Source organism: Hippocampus comes, unplaced genomic scaffold (genome assembly GCF_001891065.2).
Source record: "Hippocampus comes isolate QL1 unplaced genomic scaffold, H_comes_QL1_v1.1 scaffold74, whole genome shotgun sequence".
Classification (NCBI taxonomy): Eukaryota; Metazoa; Chordata; class Actinopteri; order Syngnathiformes; family Syngnathidae; genus Hippocampus; species Hippocampus comes.
The window spans coordinates 94,090-120,520 of NW_017804812.1; the positions used below are offsets into that span (position 1 = coordinate 94,090).

At 48.7% G+C, this 26,431-nt stretch overlaps 1 protein-coding gene and 1 long non-coding RNA gene across 2 annotated transcripts; one reads left to right on the forward strand and one right to left on the reverse strand.

Annotated features, from left to right (window-relative positions):
- The first annotated feature begins 528 nt into the window (after positions 1 to 528).
- Positions 529 to 26,029, forward strand: usp54b (ubiquitin specific peptidase 54b). Its single transcript, XM_019865456.1, has 20 exons — positions 529 to 712; positions 6,825 to 7,291; positions 9,112 to 9,204; positions 11,385 to 11,519; positions 11,688 to 11,801; positions 11,873 to 11,955; positions 12,247 to 12,352; positions 14,448 to 14,594; positions 17,027 to 17,176; positions 17,431 to 17,611; positions 18,334 to 18,516; positions 18,647 to 18,866; positions 18,975 to 19,359; positions 19,480 to 19,609; positions 19,716 to 19,874; positions 21,850 to 22,006; positions 23,319 to 24,016; positions 24,144 to 24,271; positions 24,450 to 24,587; positions 25,316 to 26,029. The coding sequence occupies exons 2-20, from the start codon at positions 7,136 to 7,138 to the stop codon at positions 25,400 to 25,402; spliced, it is 3,450 nt and encodes a 1,149-aa protein (XP_019721015.1). The 5' UTR covers positions 529 to 712; positions 6,825 to 7,135; the 3' UTR covers positions 25,403 to 26,029.
- LOC109513201 (uncharacterized) lies at positions 11,874 to 14,580 on the reverse strand. The gene is made up of 3 exons (XR_002167677.1): positions 14,497 to 14,580; positions 13,586 to 13,667; positions 11,874 to 11,950 (listed from the first exon to the last, which is right to left on the reverse strand). It is a non-coding gene; the product is annotated as an uncharacterized LOC109513201 (long non-coding RNA).
- Positions 26,030 to 26,431: the final 402 nt, after the last annotated feature.

Consider the following 26,431-nt stretch of genomic DNA (forward strand, 5'->3'; position numbering starts at 1 on the left):
TGACTCCTCTGCCCACTGTATAGATTTTTTTGGGGGTGACATTTTGATCTGGTTGCGTCGAGTGAGATTTTTGTCATGTAAAACACGTGCCTCGGCTAAATAAAGGTTTGGGGAAACTGCCGTAGATAATCACCCGCCGGCATTATTAAATGACAGGCCTACAAATGGCGATGGGAACACGATCCAAACGGAGGTGGATTATGGTACGTGCGACCTCTCACACTCGGGGCTGTGGCTGCAAAGCGAGGCTGGCGGGTGTCAAATGTTGGACAGATGTCCTCTGCATGTCGCTGTCAGCAGCTCCAATGAATGTGAGTGTATGCGCGCGTGCGTGTGTGTGTGTGTGTGTGTGTGTGTGTGTGTGTGTGAGAGGACTAGAGGCACGCACACACACTACTGCTACCGGGGGGTGAAGGATACGCAGGTAACCCGCGGCGATGACGTCACCCTCCCCCTCACAAATTTCAGCACCGCGGCTGGCCCGCTAGGCGGCGGTATGGCGATGAGCGCAAACTGGAGGGTAGTTAGGAGGAGTTATCGCGAGAGCAGCGGCATACCGCGCGACCGCAGCGCTGCACGGATGGCGCCGGTGGGGGCTGCGTGGGGCCGAGTCGAGCGGAGCGGATACGCCCACGGCTCAGCCTCCTCTCCGCCGTTAAATCACACGGTGGGACACACGAGCGGACGGAGAGAGGCGGCGACTGCATCCGGGGTGAGTAAGAACAGTTTGTGTGCGCGGGCGCGCGCGTGTGTGTACTTGGCTCCATGGCCGATGCTGCTGCAGAGGCGCGCGCGCGTCGGGGGGTGCCGTCAGCGTGTTGCCCATCATCGTCGTATGTGTGTGTGTCTTTTTCAAGTTCATCCTGACAGTCAGTCACAGGTGTCCTACACAGGGGGGGGTCTTCATTTCGTTTGTCGGGATGTGAAATCTTAAACCAGTTGTGCGTTGGGGGGCGGGGGCAGCCTGAGTGTTGGCCATCATCATAATATAGTGTGTGGGTGTGTGTGTGTGTGTGTGTGTGTGGGTTGCAGGGTCACTACTTGTTCGTGGCGCATGCTCATTTCTGCACCAACATCTTTTCAATTTCACCCCGCGTCCAGCAAGTCAGGCAGGCAGTCAGTCAGGTTCCTGCATCTCTCGGGTCTGACTGTGAGGTCCCGAGGAGCTGTGTTGGATTCGTTGATGGATGGGCGACAAACCGCAGCCTCTTACCGGGGCCCCATTCACGCTCCACCGTCAGCCGCTGCCGGGTGGCCGCTTCATTGATTTAACATTGCGGTTGCGAGATTGATGACTTGGGACGACATCACTCCTGCGATGCTGCCGCTGTCCGCTTTGCGAACCTGCGTACACACAGACACACACGCACGCATTCGTGGAAAAGTAGGTGAAGTGTGCGATGCCAAGAGAAAAATATATATAATAAAAAATCTGGATAAGGATGTCACACCGCGCACAAAAATTCCGCCCTCACAAAGATGGGATCGGTTTTGATTGACACTTTATAAATATGTCATTTTGCGACTGACCTGACTTTCAAGTTTTTCAAGCCTCGGGCGGTTTCTTTTGTCTTGAGCTGCAAGCAAAAAATTGAGAGACAAACTTCACGACAAGCCGAAGTTTGGCACATGATGAACAGGCGAATGACTTTACACGTGTCTCAAAACCAAGTACACAACTGACAAAATTCTGCTAGCTTTATGCTTACACACAATGCAAAACGCCAACGTCGGTCTAGTGAAATTAGCGTGCATGCTGCGGTAGTTAAGTAATGCATAGTTGAATACAAATGGTGCAGCAACACAGGTAAACAGTCAATATGGCAACACTCACAAGAATATATATTTTTTTCCATCTGCAAAAAAACAACTAATCTTATTGCATATTGTAAGTAGTTACACCAAAAAGTCTCAAGAATTCAAAACACAGGGAAGTCTTTCATGTTGGAAAACAGCCATTTTGAGGTTATTTTGCTTTTTCCCCGCTTTAAAATGTCCTAGAGATTTTATCTGTTTGAATGTTTAAAAATATTGACTTTTGTCATTTCGAAGTTTGATGACTCCTGAGAAAACCGGTTGCCAATTTGCCTTGTATGTATTTTGTTGTTTGAACTGGCTGGCTTGTTTTATGAATGTTATGTTTAACGCCTGTGTGGAATGATTCCTCTCACATTTCAGATGTACTCAAGTTAAAAACGTATTTATGTTCATTCAGCAAAACATGAAACTTATGTAAGGTACTTGAGTAAATTAATCGTTAGCCGTGCGTCCTTGTGTATTGAAATGTGTTTTTCCAAAGCCAACGTGGAGCTTTACAAGTCTGGGATGATATAAACTGGATGTCTTCCAGTGGCTTTTATTCCCCCCCACCCCACAAATGTTCCAGTGTTTGTTGCGACTGTGGCTCATCCGGGGGAAAGTGTCCAGGGGGAGGCGGGGAGGAAGTTTAATCCTAAAAATATTGCAGCTTTGGGAGAGCTTCACTTGATTTGACTAACTGTGACTGCTGACAGTCTGAGTCCGCGTTTGGTGCCGCTCTTGCACTCGCAACTGCTTTCTAAAGGAGAATTTCAACAGCGCGTGCGAGGCGGATGAAGGACGACAAAAAACATTTTAAAAGGCACCTGAGCTGTTTTATGAGCGCCTTCTTTTAACGCGAACATAATGGCTTTGTGAATTTACTGTATGTTTTTATAGCCTGCCGAGATGTAATCAGCCTATTAAATGACTTCTCTGTGGTCACCGGGAACTTTGTTTTGATGTAGTGCGGGCCGGCTGGGCCTACTCAAACAACCTTACTGTCAGATGCCCTTTGGGGGGGGTCTTGGAAACGATCATTTTAACGGACTTTTACATGACTTTTATTGTTTCTGCTTGGTGGTTCCAGTTTTCAGCGGGAAGGAAATATTCACACTGTGGTCTCGTGGTTTTATGCCACTTACCTCATCGAATATTAAACACAATTAACAGACCATTAGCGAAGGACGGCATGCCCTCGAACACGACATCTTTTTGTTTTGTTTTTTTTACAAGCTGTCATTGGAGTTTATGTCAAAACAATTAGCATAGGTGTATACTTTGCTGGGGATACATTGTACAATTTAGGGAGCTTTAGTTTTATATTATTTCCATTTTAAGAGGGGAAAGACAAATCTATTGACTGAATGACTGTTGTGCTGAAAACGTATTTTTCAACTTTGGTCCTGTAAGAGTCGGTCGCTGGTGCATGCTCTGTCCACTTTTAGAACTCATCTTGCGACACATTTGGATTCTTTGGCTGAGTGCCGCTCTGCCCTTGTGTCGTATGGTGTTCCACAGGATTCTATCATGGGGCCCCTGCTGTTTTCACTGCCGCCCTGCTGTAATTCCAAGGAAATTACTTTTGATATTTTGAAAATGTTAAAAAGAGTGGCAAAATCCAACTGGTAAAGGGTTAATCATCTCTATTTGCAAAAAATAGATATTGCTTAGATTTTTCGTGTGTACAGTCAGTCACATAGAGAGACTCCTGTATATTCCCCCCCCCCCATCCCCCGCCTTGTTGACATTTCGAGCTGCAGCATTCCCGCCTCAATGGTCAACCCCCCCGCCCCCCTCCCCAATCCGCATGGACAGGATTATTGAGAGGTTTTGGTTTAAGAAAGAGCAGATTAAACAATAGCAGAGGATGAGGCAGGAGGGAAGGATGAGGAATGCACGCTCCGATGTCTCCTTTGACCTTAACCATCCCGCCAGTGCCCTCTCTCTCTCACCCCCCCCCCCCCCCCCCCCCCAACCCCACCCCTCACCCCACCCCTCCCACCCCCAATCACGACTCTTCTTTGACATGTTAAATCTAACGTCATCATCACCTCATCTTGTTTTTCTTCCGACCCCAAAATTGTCACGTGACTTTCCAGCACGGACTGTAAATAAGCGTGGTTATGTAACAGCCTCCATATCAAACACATTGCTCCACCGTTTTCGATTGTGTGCTGCGATGCCGCATGTAGCTTGTGCCGTGCGGTCATACGGGCTATGCGGGGAAGTGACCTTGAAGAAAATCCCAGACTCCCCGCTGCACATTCACGCACCTAGATGCTGCGCGCGGATGTCTAACTTCATATCAAACATGAAGCAGGAGGAAGTGCAGCGAGGGGAGGCTGATCTTGAGGCTCTCCCTGTTGTGAAACGGGGCTATTTGAAGTTACACATAACCCACTTAAGAGGAAACCCACTGTGTGTGAGCGTGAGGTCGTGGATGTGAAGTTTTCTTTTTGGAAAAGAAAGATGAATGGGGAGAGGAGAGGTTACTGGAGGGAAAAGTGAACGAAACAACAAGAAGAAAAACTCAAAGAGTCTATTCAGGTTGATGTGTGTGTGTGTGTGTGTGTGTGTGTGTGTGTGTGTGTGTGTGTGTGTGTGTGTGTGTCAGAGAGCTATTGTCCTCGGCGACACTGGTACACTGACACGCTGACACAAACAATGGCACAAGTCGGATGTTATTGATAAACGCAGACCAAAACATTCCTGTTGTGTTTTCAAAAAAAGAGTTTAGTGGGTCAACGTGACCCCTGGAATTTTCCATCGCTATCGGCTACTCCTCGGCTAACGTGGCTCGCCGAACATACTCACAGTTTGGATTCGAGCCAATTTCCATACAATTGGATGATTTGCTATGACAAACATGTTGATCAGCCGTTTAATTGACTCATCCGAGTCGTGGCATTCGTGCTAGCGGCACTTGTGACAGTTTAGCTGAAACAGATGTCTTTCCTCGGCGCTCCCAGCCGTGCCCTCGCCGGCTCCCATCGATCCGCGAGTAATCATCGGCTGTCGCCCTGACAAAGCGTCCGGGATTATTCCGACCTCCCAAGGCGGCGTCACGACTGCGTGACTCAAGCCGGCCGCGCTGCCTGCTCTTCACGGGTGCGAACGTCACCGTGAGCCAGCATGCCGTTTAATCAGCCAGTTTACAGTCAAATTGTTGAGAGCGTTAACATTTTTTGAGTTGAAGTGAATTTGTTGAAATACAAAAATACTAGAAATTATTCATTTTTTTTAATCAGGAAGAGATGACTGGCGTTCAGTCCATGGTCCGTGATCCTGAACGCCTCACGGGGTAAATTTACCGCCTCTCCTCTGTTTTCTTAATGGCCACCAGAGCAGGGTCAGGGAATATGATTGACGAGTGCCTTGACTTGCTGTGGCTTCCAGGAACTCTCCACCATCAATACACATCATCATCACTCGCCGGCCCCATGTGTCTGTGTGGCTGTGTGCGTGTGTGTGTGTGTGTGTCTGTGTTAACATCACATGGTTCGGCTTTTCCTCCCGCGTGCCTGCTGCTTGGCCTATTTCCATGGTAACGAGCCGAAGATACAGGGACGACATGGTCACCGCGCGCACGCGGGCCATCATATATAACGGCACTTGTAAGGTGCAGTCAGAAAAGTGCGATTGCACTTTCCGCACCCACTCAGTGGCACGCGCGTGTTCACCCGCACAACGTGCACACTTGCTCGCACGCACACGCGCGCAGAGAAGGGCCATATATAACAGCGCTTGTGTGATCTTGATTGCGCGAGACTGTAGGGTGCAGTCAAAAAGAGGATGTGTGATCGCACTCTCCACACCTACTCGGCGTCAAGAGGGACATGCACACATGCGCACACACACACAGGCAGTCGCTGTGTGCTGAAACAGAAGTTAGCGATTCTGTTTGGGAGAGGGAAAATGGCAAAAAGAGCCATGGCTGCCAAATCCTTTTTATAAATCCTTTTGGCAATTTGGATTTGGTGTATTTACACACAGATGTACTGAATGTGAATTTCTTTTCTGGATGGATGGATGGATAGACGGAGGGACGGACGAACAGACACATAGACAGACTTAACACGAACCCAGATCGCTCGCTAGCTAGGTGGATGGATATCGATAAAAGTAGCGTGCTGTGGCCAAAATGCAACCTGGCAACAAAGACGACGGAAGGGAACTTTGCCAAAAGTAGCAAAAGGCACTGCGGCTCTGCTAGCTCGCTGCCTAACGGTGTTCTGCAAACACGTATACTTACTGGAGAAGCACAGCCACTGGCAGAATCTCCCTATTTTTCATTAAATCGTGATTATGAATAGATTTCGGTTTCGGTGTGCCATTACTGATATAAAATTGGACCTCATTGGATCCCCCAAACCTACCAAGAAAGCTCTACTCTCTTCCGACTGTCAACTGTGAAGCGCTAGATGACAAATGAAAACTCCACCGGCTGCCAAAAGTGCCCATTAAACAGATCAGTCCACTTCAAACCTCGCCACGGTAGAACAACACAACCACGACAAGAATCATGATGTTACTGTTGTAATAAACAAAAAGTCTGTCAACGCCGCACAATGGATACAATGTTTTAGTTGCTATTAAAGTTGGAACTTTGCAGAACAGAGTCCGATTTGTTGGATGCAGTTCGTTGGGTGGCTAGATGACCCATTGACCTTTCATAACCATCTATCAAGGATACCTGATTCCACTCTGGAATTCATCCAAAATGGCCGACTTCCTACTATTATTTGAGAAATCGCCGAAAAATTGACTTTGCATTATTCAACGCAGCAACATGGGCGTGTGAGATGCTGGTGTAGCATCGGTGACTTTGACTGCGTGTATCTTGAAAAGGTTGCACCTGGCCTGCGAGAGCGCAGATTTGGCTGAATATTAACAGGCTAACCCTTTCTGCGTATCGAGTGAGCTGCCTGTGGGAATTCGGGAGAGCCCGTTGTTGTTCGCCTGCTCAACGTAGACGGCGTTTGACCCGTGCGGCCCGACGGCCGGCCCTTCTTTGTGTCTCGCAGGGCATGAAAGGACATGGGAGCGTCTGGACGGCCCAAACAACATCCATCTGACAGGATCCGCCAGAGGACCACTTGCCAGAGGACGAGTGACAAACAGATGCCAGCAGCGGCTCTGGCAGCGAGCAGGCGGATTCTGAAGAAGTAAAGCACGGCTGGAGAGGGGCCGGCTTGTATGGGGGCCAAATCCCCGTCCAAGACACACGGCGTCGCCTCCGTCTACCGCCTCCCTCCTCTTTTCTCCCATTCGCCTTCTGTCACTCTCATGGGAGTGACATAGACGCCTCGGTGGGACCGCGGACGTCCAGGTAGGGATGTCGTGGAAGAGGAACTACTTTGCGTCCGGCGGCGGAGCGGTCAGTGGGGCGCAGGGGCTGGCGACCCCGAGAACCATGACCTCCATCGCGCCCAGCAAAGGCCTGAGCAACGAGCCGGGACAGAACAGCTGCTTCCTGAACAGCGCCCTTCAGGTCAGTGGCGCTGGGACTCAGAGACCCTCAACCCCTAAATCTCACCTTTCACCCTGCCTAATTCCAAAAACAAAAGCCCTACCCCAACGGTTGTTTTCTAGAATAAAGCGTCGCAAACACAACTGGTGAGCTATCACAAGCGCTCGTGTTCTTTCTTGGTTCGGCATACGCGCAAAGGGATGAAACGAGCCAAAAGTTGCCCACAGGCAAGCGGGTCTCCCCCAAGGATCACATGGGTGGATGCAGGGGTGTTCTAAAAATAGCTCACTTAGTGATGGGATATTATTTGAATGTTGCTTGAAAACGTGCGGGGGATTACTAGGAATGAAGTGTCGCGTATTGATATTTATCCATTTCCCACCTCTTGGAATCATGACTGCGAAACATTGTGAGAAATCATTCACATGATCAGCGTCACGTCGGAATGCTATTATTTATTCCTAATCACATCTAATTAAAGGTCATGTCAGCAAAGTTGTTTCAGAAGTGGGTATAGAACTGGTAGGCCTTCAGATCTTGGTTTAAAAACAGCACGGTGACCCCTGCCCTCAACCTTTAAGCCCAACGCCAATTTATTCATTTATTTATTTAGGATTATTATTATTATTATTTTTTAAACAGAACCAAGCAGGCCTTTTGGGACATCGCATTGCTGATTCAGGACCGTGCGGCACAAAGATAGCTTGCTTTGTATAGTCCTAATGTTACCAGGGACGCATGTGGACATCCTGTCAATGACAACTTTCAGCTTACTTTAAAGCAAGCCCGAATTCTCCCAGAAACACACACAGACACACACACATAGCAGCTAACTGATAATTAAACGTGACAGCGAGATAAGCTCCGTATTAATGAGTGTTTTGCATGTTACTGCTTTGCTTTTGGCACCATTCAAGAGCGACTGTGGGTTTGTTGTTGCGCGCGGCACGAACGCACACGCACACACACACACACACACACACATACGCACGCGGTTACCTCTCAAGACGTCCAGCTGGCACGCGCGCACACCTCCACGCTCCAGATGAGGAAGATGGGAGGATGCAGCGATAAGCTCCAGCAGAAGCTTAGTGGAAGTTGGAGAGAGGGGCTGATGATGAACTGTTGAAAAGGGGGAAGGACAAGAAAGGGAGATACGATGAGGACGACATGGTAGCTCGATGTCACGGCATTTTAAAAATAAATAAATAAAACATGTCTGCCAGTGAATTGGGTTTGTTGTGCTCTATTCGTTATCTGATCTCATTGAGAGGGTTTTTTTTTTGGGGGGGGGGGGGGGTTTGGCCACAAATTGCGCTGATAATGGCCGCCGCTTGTCGGAACAAATGATCCCCTCGAGTAGTTCTGCCTCTCGCTGGCTGCCTCGCTTGCTATTTTTTGACTACAGCAAAACGCACCTTGACGGGCAACGTGCTGGAAAAAAAGCATGTTGTGTTTCCACGGCAACTGTGTGCCGGCATCGGGCCACCGCAGCAAAGGTTTTGAGATGGTGTTTAACATTGGATTACTGTTCAAAGAAGCGCATGCATCTCCATCTTTATTTATTTTTTAATATTTTAAGAAATAAAACTGATCGGAAATTGGGGCCCATTTTCATCCAATTCATTTTTAAAGGTCACAAATAGATATTTTATTTTATTGTGACATGAATCCATCTACCGTACGATATAACCCTCCCTTGTTTACATTGTTAGACAAAGCACTCCTTTTTTTTGTGTTCTTCTTAATAGACAAGTCAAATACCAATGAAAGTTTTATTTATGTCAAGCGTCTTCGTTGTTTTTAAATTTGACGACTTTAACTCGGCTTTGTTTCTTTAGGTTTTGTGGCATCTGGATATCTTCCGCAGGAGCTTTCGCCAGCTGACCATACACAAATGCATGGAGGACTCATGCATCTTCTGCGCACTCAAGGTAAAAAAACAACAACACATCAGCCGTTGTTTTTTTTTTTTTTTTAAACCTATAATGCATTTAAAGCTACAGTTCAAGTGGCTTTCTCTCTAAGCGATGACGATGTCCAGTGACGGCGGCTATTAGTTTGCTCCTTCTGGTAATCCTGGTTGCTTATTCCTGTTACGAGAACGTTAATACAGTTTCGTCGACAAAATATGATTTATTTGAATCCGGGGCCAATTTTGAAAGAGGATGACATACATGCAAGTGCAAAATAATATACGAGTGAAACGATTTTGAGACATCAGGGACCATGTGGTTTTAATGGCAGAGGCTGAATGATTTCAAAATTGCAGGGCAAAATCTGGTGTTATCGTGAACATAACAGCCCCATAATATAACGCAACACATTTGTTGCACGGATGGCGACCAACATGTGGCCTGAGCGGAGGCGTATCACCGTGACTAATGTGCTGTAGTGCGGCAGCAACACACTGTTGGGTCTCCACAGCACTCCACTGTAATTAATTGGCCTGACTGAAAGCGCCGAGCTAAGCAGAACCCACGCGGCACACAAACACACACATTGTTTCTTACACACACAAACGGCTACACACAATATCAGTGCACGCACGTGCACTTTGATTTGCTGCTGTAGGCGCGCGCTGGTGTGTTGTGGCGCTCGCCTATGTCAATTCAATGAACTTCAATTTAAAGACAAACGTGTATATTTATAAATACACCGGTTCTTAAATTCAGCACATTAAACTTGGTTTGACAAAACAGCATCATGTGACTTGGGCCACTGGAAATTGCTGCAACATTTCATCTGTCTCTACCAGAGAAGAAGTAGAATGGGATGGGAGGAGGGGAGGGGAGTGAAGGAGAAAGATGAATGAATGTGTGAGTTGGTGTAGATGGCTGCAAACTTTGCAATTAAGACTGCTGGGTGCACATGCACACTTGCGCACGCACGCACGCACACACACGCACACACGCACGCACGCACACTCCACCCCATCTCTTCCTTGTTCCCCTCCTCACAACCTCCCTCCATTCCCCCTTTCTCTCTGTAGGGTATATTCCCCCTCCATTCTCCTTGGCGCATTGCTGCAGTCATAACACACACACACACACTTATACACGTACACACACTTTCAGCACGACGACATTACCTTTGCCAATGCCAGCCCCCCTCAGCTGTTTTATGACGTCATCTTCCTGTGGTATGGCCGCCGCCATCTTGATCCGCTGCCTCCCAAAGGTCAAAGGTGATGTCTTGAGATGAGAAACACAGAAATGAGAGAAACACCTAAAAATATGGAACGTCAGGGCAACGGAAACAGAATGCCCCATTCATCCAAGAGCTGCTTTGTGCGACAATTCACGCCCAGTCACTCCACGCGCACGACTGAGTCACTTCAGCGTTCAAACTGAAATGTCCTTGTGTGCCTTCTTTCATCTTTGCCGACGTCACAACCACCAATCACCTGGACTGCCCTTAACAGCCCACATGCACAATTGCAGATATTGCAACGTAATATTCATTATCACCTTCCACAGGACAACTTAGACCACAGTCAAATCATGCGATAATGATATAGTATTGAAGACTAATATTTTAGTTGCGTGGTTGAATGCTACCTTGAACTGACAAATTACATGAACATTCGTAAAGGCCAAAAGGAAAACATGCAATTGGCGAAACAATCATGAAATAAACATGGTGCCCAGTCTTCTTCTGCCTTAGCTAATGCTAACTATTGTTGACTAATAGAAAGCTAGCTGGCAAACAAAGGCAAGACTATATACATTAACTGATGCAAACTATTAGTTTCTAATGGAGGTCTACGTTACAAACAGAAGGTTGAAAACGTTAGCGAAATTTTAGATCTTGCGATGAACTTTGCCGCCTTTACAGTTGGAGCAGCCACAATTTGGGGTCAAATAAAGTCTGTTGCACAGCACTGTTTATTTTTGTGTGTCTGGATTCAAGGCATACTTTTCAGCCCGCAACAGTTTGCTTCGCTTTTCTATTTTGCCGCTACAAAGCACTCTGCGGTCTGTTTTTTGTCGGGAGAAAAGCGCGCATGCATTATTGATGGCGTCTGCTATGGAAGCCCGGCCGCCTCCGCCGTCTCTACATTTGTTGCTCGGCACTTTGATGGGTTACCGTTCCTCCGCCTATGTGTTTGCAGAGCATCTTTGCCCAGTTTCAGTTCAGCAGTGAGCGCGTGTTGCCATCCGACGCGCTGCGGAGCGCCCTGGCTAAGACCTTCCAGGACGAACAGCGCTTCCAGCTGGGCATCATGGATGACGCTGCAGAGTGCTTTGTGAGTCACGGGTGCCAGCGCGCACCCAAAGCTTTTGGCAAAGTTAGATTGGAGGAGACCCGCTGTAATGAGAATTTAGTTATTCATACAATGAGAGTGTTTTTTGTTTTAGCCATGAATTTTACAAAAACAATCCAATTTAAAAAAAATGATTTTTGGTCTTGTCAGGAAAACCTCCTGATGCGGATTCACTTCCACATCAGCGCAGAGAGCCGAGAAGACATCTGCACGGCCAAACACTGCATCCCGCACCAGAAGTTTGCCATGACCCTGTTTGAGCAGGCACGTGCACACGCACACACCATAAATATAATCAGCCTATCGTGGCTGAGTGTCTGTATTTGTACTTGCAGTGCGTGTGTAACAGCTGCGGCGCCACGTCGGACCCGTTGCCCTTCATTCAGATGGTTCATTACATCTCGACCACGTCCCTATGGTAAAAACACACACACACACACGTACATAAGCGCACACGATATGGCGCAGGCACACAGGAAGTCAATACTATACGGAAGTCATCAATCAGCGATTCGATTCAAGGGACCCAAGAGAGGGCAGTGGGAGTCTTGGGTGGGCAACATAAAATCCATTTGTGGAGCAGTGGTTTGGGAGGGGGGGTGTGGGGGGGGGTGCTGGCCACTTCATTAGATACCCCTCTAAATGGTAATGTGACATATGTATAATACGGACACGATGCTAATGTCAGTGGTTGTGTGTGTTGCTGCAGTAACCAAGCGGTGAGGATGCTGGAGTGCCGGGAGAGGGCCACACCGGACATGTTTGGGGAACTTCTTCGCAACGCCAGCAACATGGGGGACCTGCGCAACTGCCCGGTGAGACAACCCCCGCCCCCATTCACTCGCAGTTACACAACATTTTAAACGAATTTAGTTGCAGAAACTACGCGCGGAGTCATCTATCCTATCCGCACAAGTGCTTAATAATAAAGACGATGAAATAATAATAATGCCGGCGTTACATAACAGAATCGCAGATGGTTTTATTGTGTTTGCGTTGCTTACATAATCAACAGCTCATTTGCATGTTCTCCGTCGCTTTCGTCTCCGTAAGCATTTTTTTTTTTTCCGGACTTGTCCTTATCGTAAAGCGAGGCTGTATTCAGCTTGTTGCAGCATGATGACGCGGTGCAACGCTTTGCATTTAAAAAAAATATATATAATAATAATTATAATAATAAAATTGGGTTTGGAGACAATTTGGAATGAGAACATTCAGGGATTGTTGTCCAATTTAGCGGAGAATTTGGAATAGAAGGAAAAAGGGACTCCATGAGGATGGTGTGTGTTGTGCTGCCACATTGGGGAAGTGAATAGATCCAGCTTGGCTTCACGCGGCAGCTCCTCCGCTTGCCAAAAAGTGTACCCACAAAGAGGTTCCTCTCTGGGCCTCTTTACAAAGCTTTGGACCCCCTCCTCCCGCATCCCTCCTGCCTCCATCATGAGCTGCTGCAACCTGTCACACATCTCTCCAAAAATACTAGGGCTACTTTTGATTGACATTTTTATTGTTCGCTTTAAGGGATAAATGTTCGAAGCAACTGCCACCTCGAGACATCACCGAGGGAGCGCTTGTTCGGAACACCTTGTGAAATGACTGAGCGAATGTTTGTTTTTGCCCATTTTAAGACATATCGCTGATGGAGTGTTTGCTTCGCCCAACTGAAGACACCGGAGAGGCTCGTTTTGCCCTACTCAAGTCAAGACAAACAGTACGACTGGCGGGGCACTGCTATATTAAGTTTTCACTAAGGGAGTGCTTTTTTGTGCGCGTGTAACTTAAAATATATTCCTTTAGGAGTGCTTGTTTTGCATAACTAAAGACATATAATTGACAGAGTGCTTGTTTTGAGCCCACTGAATACATCGCAAGGCTTGTTATGCTTACGCAAATATTTATCACTGAGAGAATGATGGTTTGGCCCACTCAGGGAGTGATTGTTATGCCCACCTCATGATATCACTGCGGGAGCGCTTGTTTTGCTGACCGACACTTTTCTGGTGCTCCTTTTGCCCACCTTAAGTCATCACATCGCTTGTTTGGCTCACCTTGAAAACGATCACTGAGAGAACGCCTGGTTGGCCCGCTTCAATGAGGGATGGAGTGCTTTTTGTTCGCTCACCGTAACAACTGTAGCAGTGCGAAGAAAAAAAAAAGCATTATTATCTTTGTCAAGGGCTCATTGTTGTCCTGCACTCTATTGTGCAGGTAAAGATTTTGTGCACCCAACCGTATTCGTTTTTGTGGAAATTTGAATATTTGACCTGCTCTGTAGTCACATAGCGGATACATGGAGGATAATACATCATCATCAGTGCCCCTTCGTTTGCTGATTGATTAAATGTGGATTATCTCCTCGCCGCGGTGTCTAATGAGTTGCGAGGAGTTTCCGTGATCAGTATTCTGCAAACCCGCACTTTTCATCTGACCGCCGGTTCAATTATATAACGTGCTGGAAAGGTTCTCTTGAGAATGGAGAGGCAGATACTGGCAAAGCATCATCCCAGCCCGTCCGTCCCCTCCCCACACTTCCTCAAAGAGGGAGTCCAGTGTGTGCCGCATATGTGTGTGTGGGAGGTTTGTGTTGGCAAAGCCCACCGGTCGCCAGGGTGTTTTCAGGCTGCTTCCGAGGCGGCTATGCCAACGCTGTATGTGTGCGTATGCTTGCGAGCGTGTGCGCTCCAGCTCGGTGGTAGTTCATGACTCAAAAGGAACCATCCAGTACATGCAGTCCTAAACTTGGCAGAGGGCCCCAGGGGCAACTATGTCCCTGTGACGTCCGCATCCTTCCATCATAATCATCATTCACGTCATTGTCATCCTCACACAACACAGGATGTGACCGAAAGGAAGTGAAAAAGGAGGGTCTTTCAATACTTTTGTCCTTTCCTTTGTGTCTTGTTCTCTCAGAGTAATTGTGGCGAGGTGTTGCGCATCCGCCGTGTGCTGATGAACTCACCGGAGATCGTCTCCATTGGGTTGGTATGGGACTCTGACCACTCTGACCTGGCTGAGGACGTCATACACAGCCTGGGCACCTGCCTGCGCCTGGGAGATGTAAGTGTGGTTCTTCCACTCCGGTCCAGTAGGTGGCAGTAATAAGCTTTACGGAACAACTCCGACTGCATACTTTTCTTCAGCCTATTATTGAGAGAGTGAGAGAGAGAGAGAGAGAGCACTTGATTTATTTCTTTTTGTATCATATGCTGCCGTGAAACTATATCGTCTTCTGACCACACAAGGTTTTCAAAACCGAATATGAATATGAAAAAGTTGTTCCTCTGACCTCCGAAGGACCTGACGGCAGAGGCGGCGCTCCCGCAAAAGGAAGTAACCTTCAGATTGAGGACAGGGAGGCGGTTAGTGGCCTGAGCTGATGAAACCCTGGTGGACTGAGGACAGCGTGGCACAGGAGGAGGAGGGGCTATGGTTGTCATGCCAACGGGGCACTTTTTCCCCCACCCACTGTCCAGTTGGATTTTGACACATTTCGCGAGCTCGTGTTTGAAAAATTTCTCCAGTGAGGCCAGTGAATGCACTTAAATTATTGTTTGGCCCAATTGAGCAAGTGATTGTTTTGCCCATCTTCAAACATCTCACTGAGGCCGCGCTTGTTTTGCTCTCGTGATGGCGACAGTGAGGGAGCACTTGGTTTGTCCATCTTAAGACATATCACCGAGGGAGTTCTTGTTTGGCCCACAGATGGAGTGATTGTTTTGCCCTTCTTAAGTTAAATGACCAAGGCATTGCTTGTTTTGACCACCTTGAGACTTAACACTGAGGGACTGCTTGTTTTTCAATCTTAAAACGTATCCGCCAAGGGAGCGCTTGTTTGGCCCACTTAAAGGCTCATTATGAAAGGAGCGCCACCTATGACTGAAGGAGGGTTTGTTTGCCCATATCACTGAGAGGGTGTTTGTTCTCCTAAACCTAAGAGCCGTTTCCCCAAAAGCGGAGTTATGGTCGTAAAGGCTGTGTTTTGGTATTGGATCCCATCACATCGATCGACAGAGCACAGACATCGACACGACACGTGATTCAGGGACTTCCTTCGGGCAGCCCTCACACACACATACACACATAAGCACACGTGTTGCAAAGCAGTGTCATGACCGAGCGATGTCGGTGCATTTCAATGCCGCTGTAACATCTCGGGCACACTCGTTCTGAAGTGATTCCCATGAATAATGCATAAGTCAGCATTATAGCGTGTCAAGTTCTTCTACACACAACCCCCCCCCAACACCACCACCGCTGCCAACTCCTCCTTCCGTCATGTCGGCTTTTCTCCTACTGCTGCCTGTCATTCTTCATCTCTGAGATGGAGCTCGTCGTCACAGGCGCGATGCCTTTTATGCTTTTGTGTCACAAGAAGTGGATCCACATGCCCCGCCGCCGCAGCGCCTCCACTTCCTGTCGCCGTTTCTCTCGTCTTTTCTTCGTCGCTCGAGACGATTAGCCCATTTGCGACAAATAGACGACAATTTGGATAATTACGTGCGTCGTGCCTCTTAAATGAGACAATGCGCCGCTTAACGTGCTATTTGACGGAATGGCTTCGGGATTCCAGACAAAAGAAGGCAGCAAAATCTGTCTCATTCTGATTAGTAATTAAATATATTAGTGGGAAACGCGATCCGGACACCTGGGGGGTTGCTTGAACAGTTTACACTCTTCTGGAAAGACTTTTTTTTTCTTTTAGGTTGATTTTCTCCACACCAAACACATCCGAGAACGCCTTTTCATCCAATTGCCTAAAAAATGTCAAGATTCCAGAAGCCAATTGTATTTGGGGCTTTTTTCACAATAAGACAGTTTACATATTTATATTTGACATTTATCAAATAATATATCACAGAAAGAAAAACAATATTTAGAACAATTATTTTGGAACCATATTGTGCTATATTTCTTAAAATTCATCAGTCCAGCCATCAATTTTCTATACGGCATATCGTGTTTAGTTTTGCCGGGCAAATTAAGACATTAAAAAGTAATAATTATAAAATTCCAATTATTAAAAGAAATTTGTCGAAAGTGTTTTATTTATAAAACCGTACTGTACATACAAAAATACATTGGAATAGTTCACCTACTGGCATTTCTGTATTTTATTTTTTTAAATTGTAGATAACCAAAATGGTGGAAATTTATTTCGGTATTTACTGACTAGGGATAAATTCCTATCAAACAAAATGATATGAATTAAAATCTGTAATGGATTTTATAATAATCATAATAATGATCAAATCCTCTTAAAAACATTTCTTATTATTCTGAGTGATTTCATGATTATTTTAAACAAGCAAAATATGACAACGGGAAACGTTTGGTGCACAGGATTACCACATATGGCATCAAAGAAAAGCAAAAAAAAAAAAAAAAAGCTGCCGGCATTCACGTGAACTCATCTGTCTGACGCCGCACACCCTCTCTTCCCTCTCTTCCCCCGCATCCCTCCCTCCACCTCTCTCCCTCCCTCACCGTAGTTGTTCTACCGTGTGACAGAGGAGCGGGCTCGCCAGGCAGAGCTCTACTTGGTGGGTATGGTGTGCTACTACGGCAAGCACTACTCCACCTTCTTCTTCCAGACCAAGATACGCAAATGGATGTACTTCGACGATGCCCACGTCAAAGAGGTGCGTGCGCGCGTGCGTGCGTTTGCGTCCACCTATGATTGCGCGTTAAGGTCGTTTCGATGCGACTACTCTGTCGGAATGTGCCAGGGAGTGTAAGTGAAGCTATACGTCCTTGCTCACATGATAGCAATCCTGCAGACGTGTCTGACCTTCTGCTTCAGGCGATAAAGTCAACATGGTCTCTCTGAAAATGGATTCGTTTACTTGCCTCATACACGTGTGTCTCCGGGCGGCGGGTTCCTGTGTGTCTCCAGATCGGCCCTAAGTGGAAGGACGTGGTGTCCCGCTGTATCAAAGGCCATTATCAGCCCCTGCTGCTACTTTACGCTGACCCCCGCGGGACGCCGGTGATACTGCAGGAGAGCGCCGGCGCCGACCCGCCGCTGGAGATCCAGCACTGCAGCAGCAAGGCCGGCTACGACAGCGAAGACTCGGGTATATGCCTCCGCCACGCCACACCTCACATCACAGTCCGGTGTGGGGGGGTTGGGGGGGGGGTCGAGCACTGCTGCAAACAGCGAAAAACCTCAAGTTACGGACTCATTTTTTTTAAACTCATCTTACATCCTGAAAAATAAATGTTGCTCAGCAGAGACTTTACACCAATGCAGCAATGACTCTCCTTAACTTTGCTAACAACCCAGGCTAAACACACACACACACGCATGCACACACATCACTTCAGGGTGAAGTTAGCCGGTATAGCTCCACCGAATAGGATCTGCAGCGTTGACAAGAAATGGACGGATGATTCAAGAAACATGAAGTTGAAGTTATGAAACTGCAGATTTGTTTCCATTCTTGTTCTAATCCGATTTATGATTGATTCGATTTTCCCTCATGCAAAATATAAAGCGTACCGCACCTTGAATCAACAGGGATCGGCTCCGGCTCACTGAATGGGTGGATAGTTCGGAGGAAAATAAACAGTTTGTCATCACCTCGTATCTCATCTCGGAATGGCCTGAGAGTCTTTTTTTATTTATTTTTTTCTTCAAAACCAAATGTGGCGCTTGAGCTCAAACATTTGCCCACCCCTGGATTACGCACATGCGTCCATGATCCGGAGGTCGACCTTCGACCTCCTAATCCCCAACGGCATCATTTCTCCTAAACATATGGGAGCCGGAGATTAAGCGCCAAAGGTCTCCCTTCAGGTCGGGAGCCGTCCATTTCCAGCGACACCCGCACGGACTCGTCGACCGACAGCTGCAGCCACCGCGCCTACCGCAGCCGGCCCTTGCACCAGTCTACGGGCAGCCACCTATCCAGCGACTCTCAGACCACCGTGGTCTGCAACTACGATCTTGGAACGCCGCCGCACGCTGCCGACGCGGGAGGTAGCGTTTCACCATGGAAATCTCAGACTGTATATCTTTAACAGCGTGAATAATTACAATCTATGAGCAATGACATCACTATATTTAGGATGTTTCCTCCCCTTATGAGCTAACTCTTTTGTCTCTCCAGAGTCAGCAGTGGAGGGTCCTCACCGGCCTCCCTCTCCCCCCCTGCAGGAGTACAAGGAGACGGCCGTCTTCCTGCTCTCCTCACGGCGGCCGCTCACCTCTTCCTCGTCCTCTTCTCGGCCACTGTCCTCCTCCTCCTCTTCGGGGGTGGGAGGGTGCGAGGGCGGCGTCGGGGGACCTCACTGGGAGGATGAGAGCACCAGCAGCGAGAGCAAGTCCAGGTACGGACCAGACCGTCTTCTATCAAGTGCCGGAAAACAATGTTTGAATTCACATTCTTAGATGTTAGTCGTCTTGTAGAATATTACTGAAGTGAAAGTCTTGTTCAGTTCTTCTGGCGGCTGCTACCGGCCCACCTGGAGGCCCCGGAGAGAAGCCCTGAACATCGACAGCATCTTCTCGGGCCAAAGCCAGCGGATCTGCTCTAAGGGTTACCACACCCTGCCGGGACCCTCTCACCCGCCGCCGCTCCAGTCACCCTCACCCTGCGTGCGGCCCACCACCCCAACGCCGCGGAGCTCGCAACTTACCGAGGGCAGGCAGGTTGCGGAGGTGGAGGCGAGATTCGGACCGGTTGGGCAGCCCAGAACTCTGGGACGGATGATGGGCCCCCCTGCCCCGACGCCTCTGAGGGGGGTTGAGCACCAGCCTCGCCTGATCCAGAGGATGGAGAGCGGCTACGAGAGCAGCGAGAGGAACAGCAGCAGCCCTGTCTGGATTAGATAAAAGAGCAGAATATCAAAAAAAAAAAAAAAAAAAAAAAAAAAAAAACGGAATACAGCTGTCCAAAGAACTAAATCATCAGCTATTTTTATTTTAATTGTTTTCCCCCTCAGGGAGGTGGGCCAACAGAAACGGGCGCTGATGTCCGGACCGTCATGGCGCTCGGTGCCCAAGTCAAAGAGCAGCGGTGCTATTCTGCAGGAGTTGCCCTCGCCGAGCTGGGGTAACGCCATCAGGCCTGGTAATGCTCCAACTAGGCGCGTTCGGATCTAAAAGCTTTTAGATTACCGGATGTTACGTAGCTAAGCTAGTCGAACCAGGCAAATACCGCAATTTTTTTTTGTCAGTCTCAGGGCGCAGCGAGCTGGACGAGCTACAGGAGGAGGTGGCCAGGAGAGCCCGCCAGCAGGAGCAGCAGAAGCGCAAGGAGGCAGAACAGGAGGCGGCCATGGGCTTCAACCCCAAACCCAGCAAATTCATGGACCTGGATCAGCTCCAGCACCAGGGTACGACCAAGTCCACGTCACTCTAATCCGACAATTCAGCTTGGTGAATTGCCGCTCGTGTGACGTCACACGCTATGCAGCGAGTTGTTTGGTTGCGAGGTCACTCGCATATGCAAACGTCTGTCTGACCTCTTCTCTTGCCCTCATGCCCATCTGCTCGTCTGCCTCTCCATTAAGTAGCCCCCTCCGCCGCTGTGCTTTTGTTACTGTAACACACACACACACAAACACCATGTCACACAGACTTTTGCAGAATGTTTTGGAAGAATATCTTCGGATCCTTAAAAAAACAAAAATTAAATGTGCTTTGACAAATTTGCAATTAATTACATTCCGAGTGCCAAGGACAAGAACCATTTTGGAATACGCAATAATTCCCCGAGCACTGCCTCTAAAACGCGGAAGGCCCGAATAATAAATGGCAGGCAGCAATCTCGCATGTCATTTTCTAGAGTTCATTAAAAAGGATGCGAGGCGGCATGAATTAATGTGCAAAATAATCGTGGAGAAAAACTTGGCGTGACTAGACTCGGCATGGCGAAGAAAAGTATGTTCTCCGTCCTGCTATGCAACATTTGCTACACATCAGGACTCTGTGTGTGTGTGTGTGTGTGTGTGTGTGATTAGAAATGGGAAGTGATAGTGCTCTACTACCCTCTAATGACTCTTTTTGGTTTTGCAACATTCCAGCTCTAAAACAAGTGGTGGTCCACGGCAAAGAACGAGCAAAATGTCATCCTAACAGAGACAGTGAGTGAGTGTTCAAGGCTCACAGCTTATGCAAAATGTAATCTACACAGGGACATAAACACGTATTTGTGTATGTCGGTGGCCTTGCAGAGGAGACATTATATTATGTGATCCTCGCAGGGACATAAAAAATTTCAAGATGTGGTCCTCAGTGCACTGTGGCCCACAGCACAAATGACGCCAAAATGTGGTCCTCACAGAGAGACAAAGACATGTAAGTGTATGTATGCCTTGGTTTGTGGCAAACAGCTAATTCCATCCGGTCATCACAGAGACATAAAGACATGTAGTTGGTGTTAGTGGCCCACAGAATCAAGATTGCAAAATGTGAAGCTCACAGAGGGCATAAGGACTTGTGGCTTGCAGCATAGAAGTGGCCAAATACGGTCCTCACAGGTCATAAGAACATGAATGTGTGTTTTCTGTTTGTGGCCTGCATCAAAGCGCTCACCAAAAGGAGTCATCACTGGGCCAGAAAGACATGCATTTGTGTTTGTTGTGCGTTTGTGTGGATGCGCCTTCTCTGAACTGCAGGTGTGAAGGTCCCCCCGCCCCTCCCCCCGGCTCAGCACTAAGTAAATCTGGACGCGGGATTATTAGATTTGTGTGTGTGTGTGTGTGTGTGTGTGTGTGTGTGTGTGTGTCACACACACGGCCGCGAGTACAGGCAACCTTGATGAAGTGTGAGGACGTCAAGCGAGTGGACAGATGGCTTCACTATCGGCGCGCTTACATAAGTGTTTGCTTCGCTGTGGAGTATCCGTATCGATGCGTTCAAGGCCCCTCAAAACAGTCCGGGGCAAAACGCAACAACAGTCTCGCTCGTCTTTTGACCTTGAATTTTTGTTGACGGAAAATGAATGGATGGATGTTCCTGTGGCTGCCGGTGCCCCATAAGGCCCCCTCTCCTCTGCACGCCCCTGATTTCTGATCTGAACAAATATTACAAGTCTTTTGATGAAGTCGCTACTCGGTAGGCTGGATAAAAGAACGTTGCCAGCCCAGGAGCCCCACTCTGCCCACCCTCGATGTCACACCTTTTGCAGAGCAGCAGGATGCATGCTAACCCCCCCCCCCGCCCCCTCCCCCTTCCTCATATGACAACATAACCACTCTATCTGCTTCTCTCTCCTCTTTTGTCATCCTCTTCTTCTCTTTTTCCTCATCACTCTGTCCCCTTGCCCCCCGCCACCCCCCCTCTTGCCCGACTCTGTCGCGGGTTCAGCTGTACTCAGACCCCTGCATGAGGCCAGCGCTCCTAGCGGCTCATCTGTAGCCGCCGCGTGCATGAGGAGCGCTGGCGGCCCGCTCAGAGGCAGGCCGGAACAGGAAGTGCAGCAACGGGAGTCAGGAGGCGCCCCTCGCCCACAGGGGCCTCGCAGGTATACACGCCGCCACTGTGACCCACCTGCCTCCCGCCGCAACCCTGCTGGATTCCTCGTCGATGTGTGTGTGCGTGCGTGCGCTTTGTTGTTGTGCACATCCTGCTGCGTGTGCCTTGCTTGGCTGGGCTCAGAAAGAGAGTTGTGTATTCGTCCCCTCCCACTGCTTTCTCCTTTTTGTGCCGCTGTGTCCTGACGTGTGATGGCGGTCGCACTTGTTTTGTGTCGTGCGATGCGTTTTGCGGATGTGCTTGAGGGCAACAGCGTGTCAGTCTGCAGAGATCCTGAAGGCATCCAATTTCGACGGGAGATGGCTCAAAAAAGCTCTTTTGAACCCCTCAACTTCTTCACTGTTCAAGTCAAACTGTTCGCAGAGAGGAAGAGAGAGAAAACGCTTCGTCCTCTGCGCCTTTTTTTTTTTTTTTTTTTTTTAATTCGACATCCTACCTCTTCTCTATTGATCAACACTAGTGTCTGATTTATAGCCACTGCTGCAAAGCCTGCTGGGTAATTACTAAGGCTGAAAAGAGTTGATGGGGGGTGCACGCACGCACACACCAACACAAACATAAAAAAAAAAAGCAAAAATTGATGCACGAGCTGTTCACACGCGCACACACATACGCAGATAAGACGCGCAAATAGGATCCCCTAATGTCGCGCGTACATCATTTGCCCGCATGTAAATTAATGAAGTGATCCGGCCGACTGCTGAGAGCGAATTATTTTCTGCGGCGCTGCTCGAAGATGGCTGTTTGGAAAGTCTGATTAAAACGCATGATATGCTGGCATCGGAAAGTGTGTGAGTGTGTGTGAGCGCGCTGTGCCTGTGCCTGGCTGTGAAATCGCATATATCAGGGGTTCTCAAACTGGGGTCCCTGGATCCCCGGGGGGGCCCGTTAGCTGTGGCTTGGGGCATTAAAATATGTCATATCTTTTTAAAAAGTGCATGCCAATCTTTTTTCCTTGAAAAAAAAAGGACTATTCTCATAGCTTTGCACCCAAAAAAAAAAAAAAAATGTTATGGTCACACTGCATCTTTTCTTGAAGAACTTGTTTTTTAATTTAATTTTTTAATTAATTTCAACACGATAGGGGTCCTAAAGCTCAATAAGTTTGAGAAGCCCTGCCAAACATCACCAGGCCGTGTGTGTGTGTGTGTGTGTGTGTGTGTGTGTGTGTGTGTGTGTGTGTGTGTGTGTGTGTGTGTGTGTGTGTGTTGCCGGGTTGTTACCCTGTCAAGTGCTTGTTGAAACCTTCCCACAAAGCACCCGGACGTCACTACAATTCTTTTTGTCCCCCCTCCCTCCAGTGAACAGCCTGACTCGGTCCAAGTACTGCTGACGCCCAATCAGGGGGAGGAAGAGGACCCGGTGGCCAATCAGGATGCAGCTCAGAGCCAGGCCCCGCCCCCTCTGCCTCCACCTCCACCCTACCGCCACACAGTGGCTCCCCCTCGTCCGGCGCTCACTCTCAGCATCGCTCACCCGTGCGCCCCCTCCAATGACGTCGGTGGGGGGGTGAGGCTGTGCGAGTTGCTCCAGGCCGGGGGGGTGAGCGTCAGACCCTTGGGGAGGCACTTGGCCATTTCCCTTCCATCCCTCCCGCTGCGCTTTTGGGAGACGCCCGTAACGCTCCCTCCTCCTCCTCTGCCGCCGCCTCCCGTCACCAAACCTGTCACGCCTCTCTGGCAGCCCCCTCAGCCCGGTTCCACCTCAACCCCTCAACGTTGGCTGCCCTCCGACGGAGCCACCCGCCATTGGTCCTCTTGGAGTCTAGACCGTCCCGACGCAATGGTGACGCCCTACGACACCCCACCGGACCGCTACGCTGCCATCCCGTCGCAAGCACCCAGGGCCGGTCGCCAGCCCGCTCGAGGGAACTACGGCTCCCAACGTGCCTCGGGGCAACATGGCGATCCCACCAGCTGGGAGCGTGAGGAGCCCGAGATAACAGAGCTTACAGAGCTTGACACCCTTTACCAGGCCAGTCTGCAGGCTGGGAGGACAGGTACGCACGGACTAAAAAAAAAATCATATCTCAAGGCACCACTGAATATGTCAAATTACGACACGGTTTCAAAGCTCCTCTAAATGGACTAACTTCCACTCCTAAAATGGTCGCTCTTCCTGTGTAGGCTGCAGCCCGTCAGAGCGGCTCATCTCCAGGGTGGGAGGGCAAGCTCGCTCCAGAACCCCCAACGCAGACATGGAGAGGAGCGTGTTTGGGCCGGACGGCGCCAGCACCCCCACCTACCTCAACAAGGTGAACCCCCCCCCCCCACCCCCCCAACCCTTTGGGCCGGACGGCGCCAGCCCCCCCCCCTACCTCAACAAGGTGAACCCCCCCCCCCCACTCCCCCATCGCCTTCTCTCCCATTTTCTCTTCTTTGTCGCCATTCCCATCCACATGAATGACGTCCTCTTCCTCTCGCGCCTCGCAGCCGATGATGTTGCAGGGTCTGCGTTTGGGGGCGGGGCCAGATGTCGAGGGGGACAACCCCAGGAGAATGGGACGGAGCCTGAGTGGCACTGTGGTGGTGACCCCGCGCCACGCCCGCCTGACCGCCACCCGCAGCTTTGTGAGTACAGCGCTCTGCCGCCCCCTTGTGGCTAAGCAGAGTGACGCACTGCTTCCCTCCGTTTCTTCGTCCGGTGTCTCTTTCTTTCTCCTTCTTCTTCTTTCTGTCTCGTCTCCAAGGCGAAGCAGGCTGACGTCAGTGCCTGCTCCTCCCATTGCTTGCTTCCTCTGTCCTGAGTCCCTGTCGCTATTCCACCGCCATCACCTCCTCCATCCTCTTCATCACCTTGTCATCACCACTTCCCTCCTCTGTCTCACAAGGTAAACATCATAGCGTTCCCCCGCTCAAAAAATTGGGCAGTTTTCACATTTTGTGGTGCAAAGGAGTGAGTAGGATTTGGAACTTAATTTATCCGTGTTAGATTGTTAGTTTCTTTTACAATAATATCAAAAGCACGATTTTTTTTCATAAATGTACAATGTTATTCGCGCATGATTGAGACTTTGATCTCAGATTTAGAATTACAATTGTCCAAAATACTCTTCTGAACTTTTTTCTCTCAAAAATTCACTTACACTCCAACTTTTATTTGTTCATTTTAAGAATAAAATTAGCTACAACTTTCTCAAAAAGATTCTGGAAAGATTCTGAAATGTATCAAAATTGCTTTTTTTTCTTATAAGAAAAAAAAAACAAATACCACTTTTAGTTTTTTTTTTTTTTTTTTTAAGTGATACAACTTTTCTAAAACATATCTTTGCAGCATATTTTTTTCTTTGTGTTTAAAGGAGCTGTCAGGCAGTGCCGGGAGTTTCTGGCTGTGTCTGACGGGGGTCAAACTGTCCTCTGGCCAGGGTCCCGCTCGGCCTCACTAATCTCTAACGGCATCCCGGATGCGCACGCCTCAACGGGCCTGGATCGGACGGACGACCCTCCTCCCGCGGGGACGCCGCTCATACGCAAACATGCACACACGCACACCCCCCGCAGCGCAAAGTAGAGCTCACCCCCCTGCTTCTGCCCCTCCCCAACGCCCCGCCCTCACCTTTCTCGCCCCACTATTCTGTCTATGCAGTCACTCTTGACCCCCGAAAACCTCAAACCTCTCCTGTTGTTGCTCCCCTTTCGACACTTTGGAGGTCGGGCGCGGGGACTCTCAGAGTAGCCACGCCTCTTCCTCTTTCTCCACGGGCATTTCCTGGCGGACGCACACACGTAGCAGCGGAACTGTTTTTCTGTTAGACAGCCATATTTTCTCTTTTTGTTGTTGCCCCTCCCCCTGAGGCCGTGTACAGAACATATATGAACTCTGTAGCAACTAAGACCTTCTGGAATGTTTGTGACTATTCAACATCTAAGTGAGGGGGTGCACTTCACAAGTGTCGGAGCGGGATGTATTTTTGCCCCTCGAACGCCGCCCTCCTCCTCTTTCCGACTTTTTTCGCCGCTAGCTCACCTACCTGACATGACAGTTCTCCCGTTTCTACCGGGAACTTGAACAAGAAAAGCGCCTCCTCTGTTAAATCTTTTTTAAGTTCCTGGCACCCTTAGGATGTTCTTTTTTTTTTTAATTATTCATAGTATATTTTCTTCCAAATATGAAGGCTTCACATTAGGGTTACGTACGTCAGTCTGATATAACCACGTTCGACTTTGGGTTAAGGTTGCCGACACACAGTCCTGGGTTTCATACACTGGATGTATCAAGTCCACACACCACTGTTCAAATGCCTTTTTTTTTCCTTTTTTTGTGAAATTAACCCTTTCATGCATCCTGTAACCTAATAACATGATAAGCTGTCCACTGTAGTAACCGCTTTCCCTGAAAGAGTTAGTTGTTCTAGTCGGCTTTTCCTGGCCACGACTTCATTGGACCGCAACATGTGCGTTTGGGAAGTTTTCAA

Coding starts and splice junctions, on each gene's coding strand:
- usp54b (XM_019865456.1), top strand. CDS start 7,136: ATGTCGTGGAAGAGGAACTACTTTGCGTCCGGCGGCGGAGCGGTCAGT. Junction 9,205..11,384: donor GCATCTTCTGCGCACTCAAG/GTAAAAAAACAA, acceptor ATGTGTTTGCAG/AGCATCTTTGCCCAGTTTCA. Junction 19,360..19,479: donor GGAACAGCAGCAGCCCTGTC/TGGATTAGATAA, acceptor GTTTTCCCCCTC/AGGGAGGTGGGCCAACAGAA.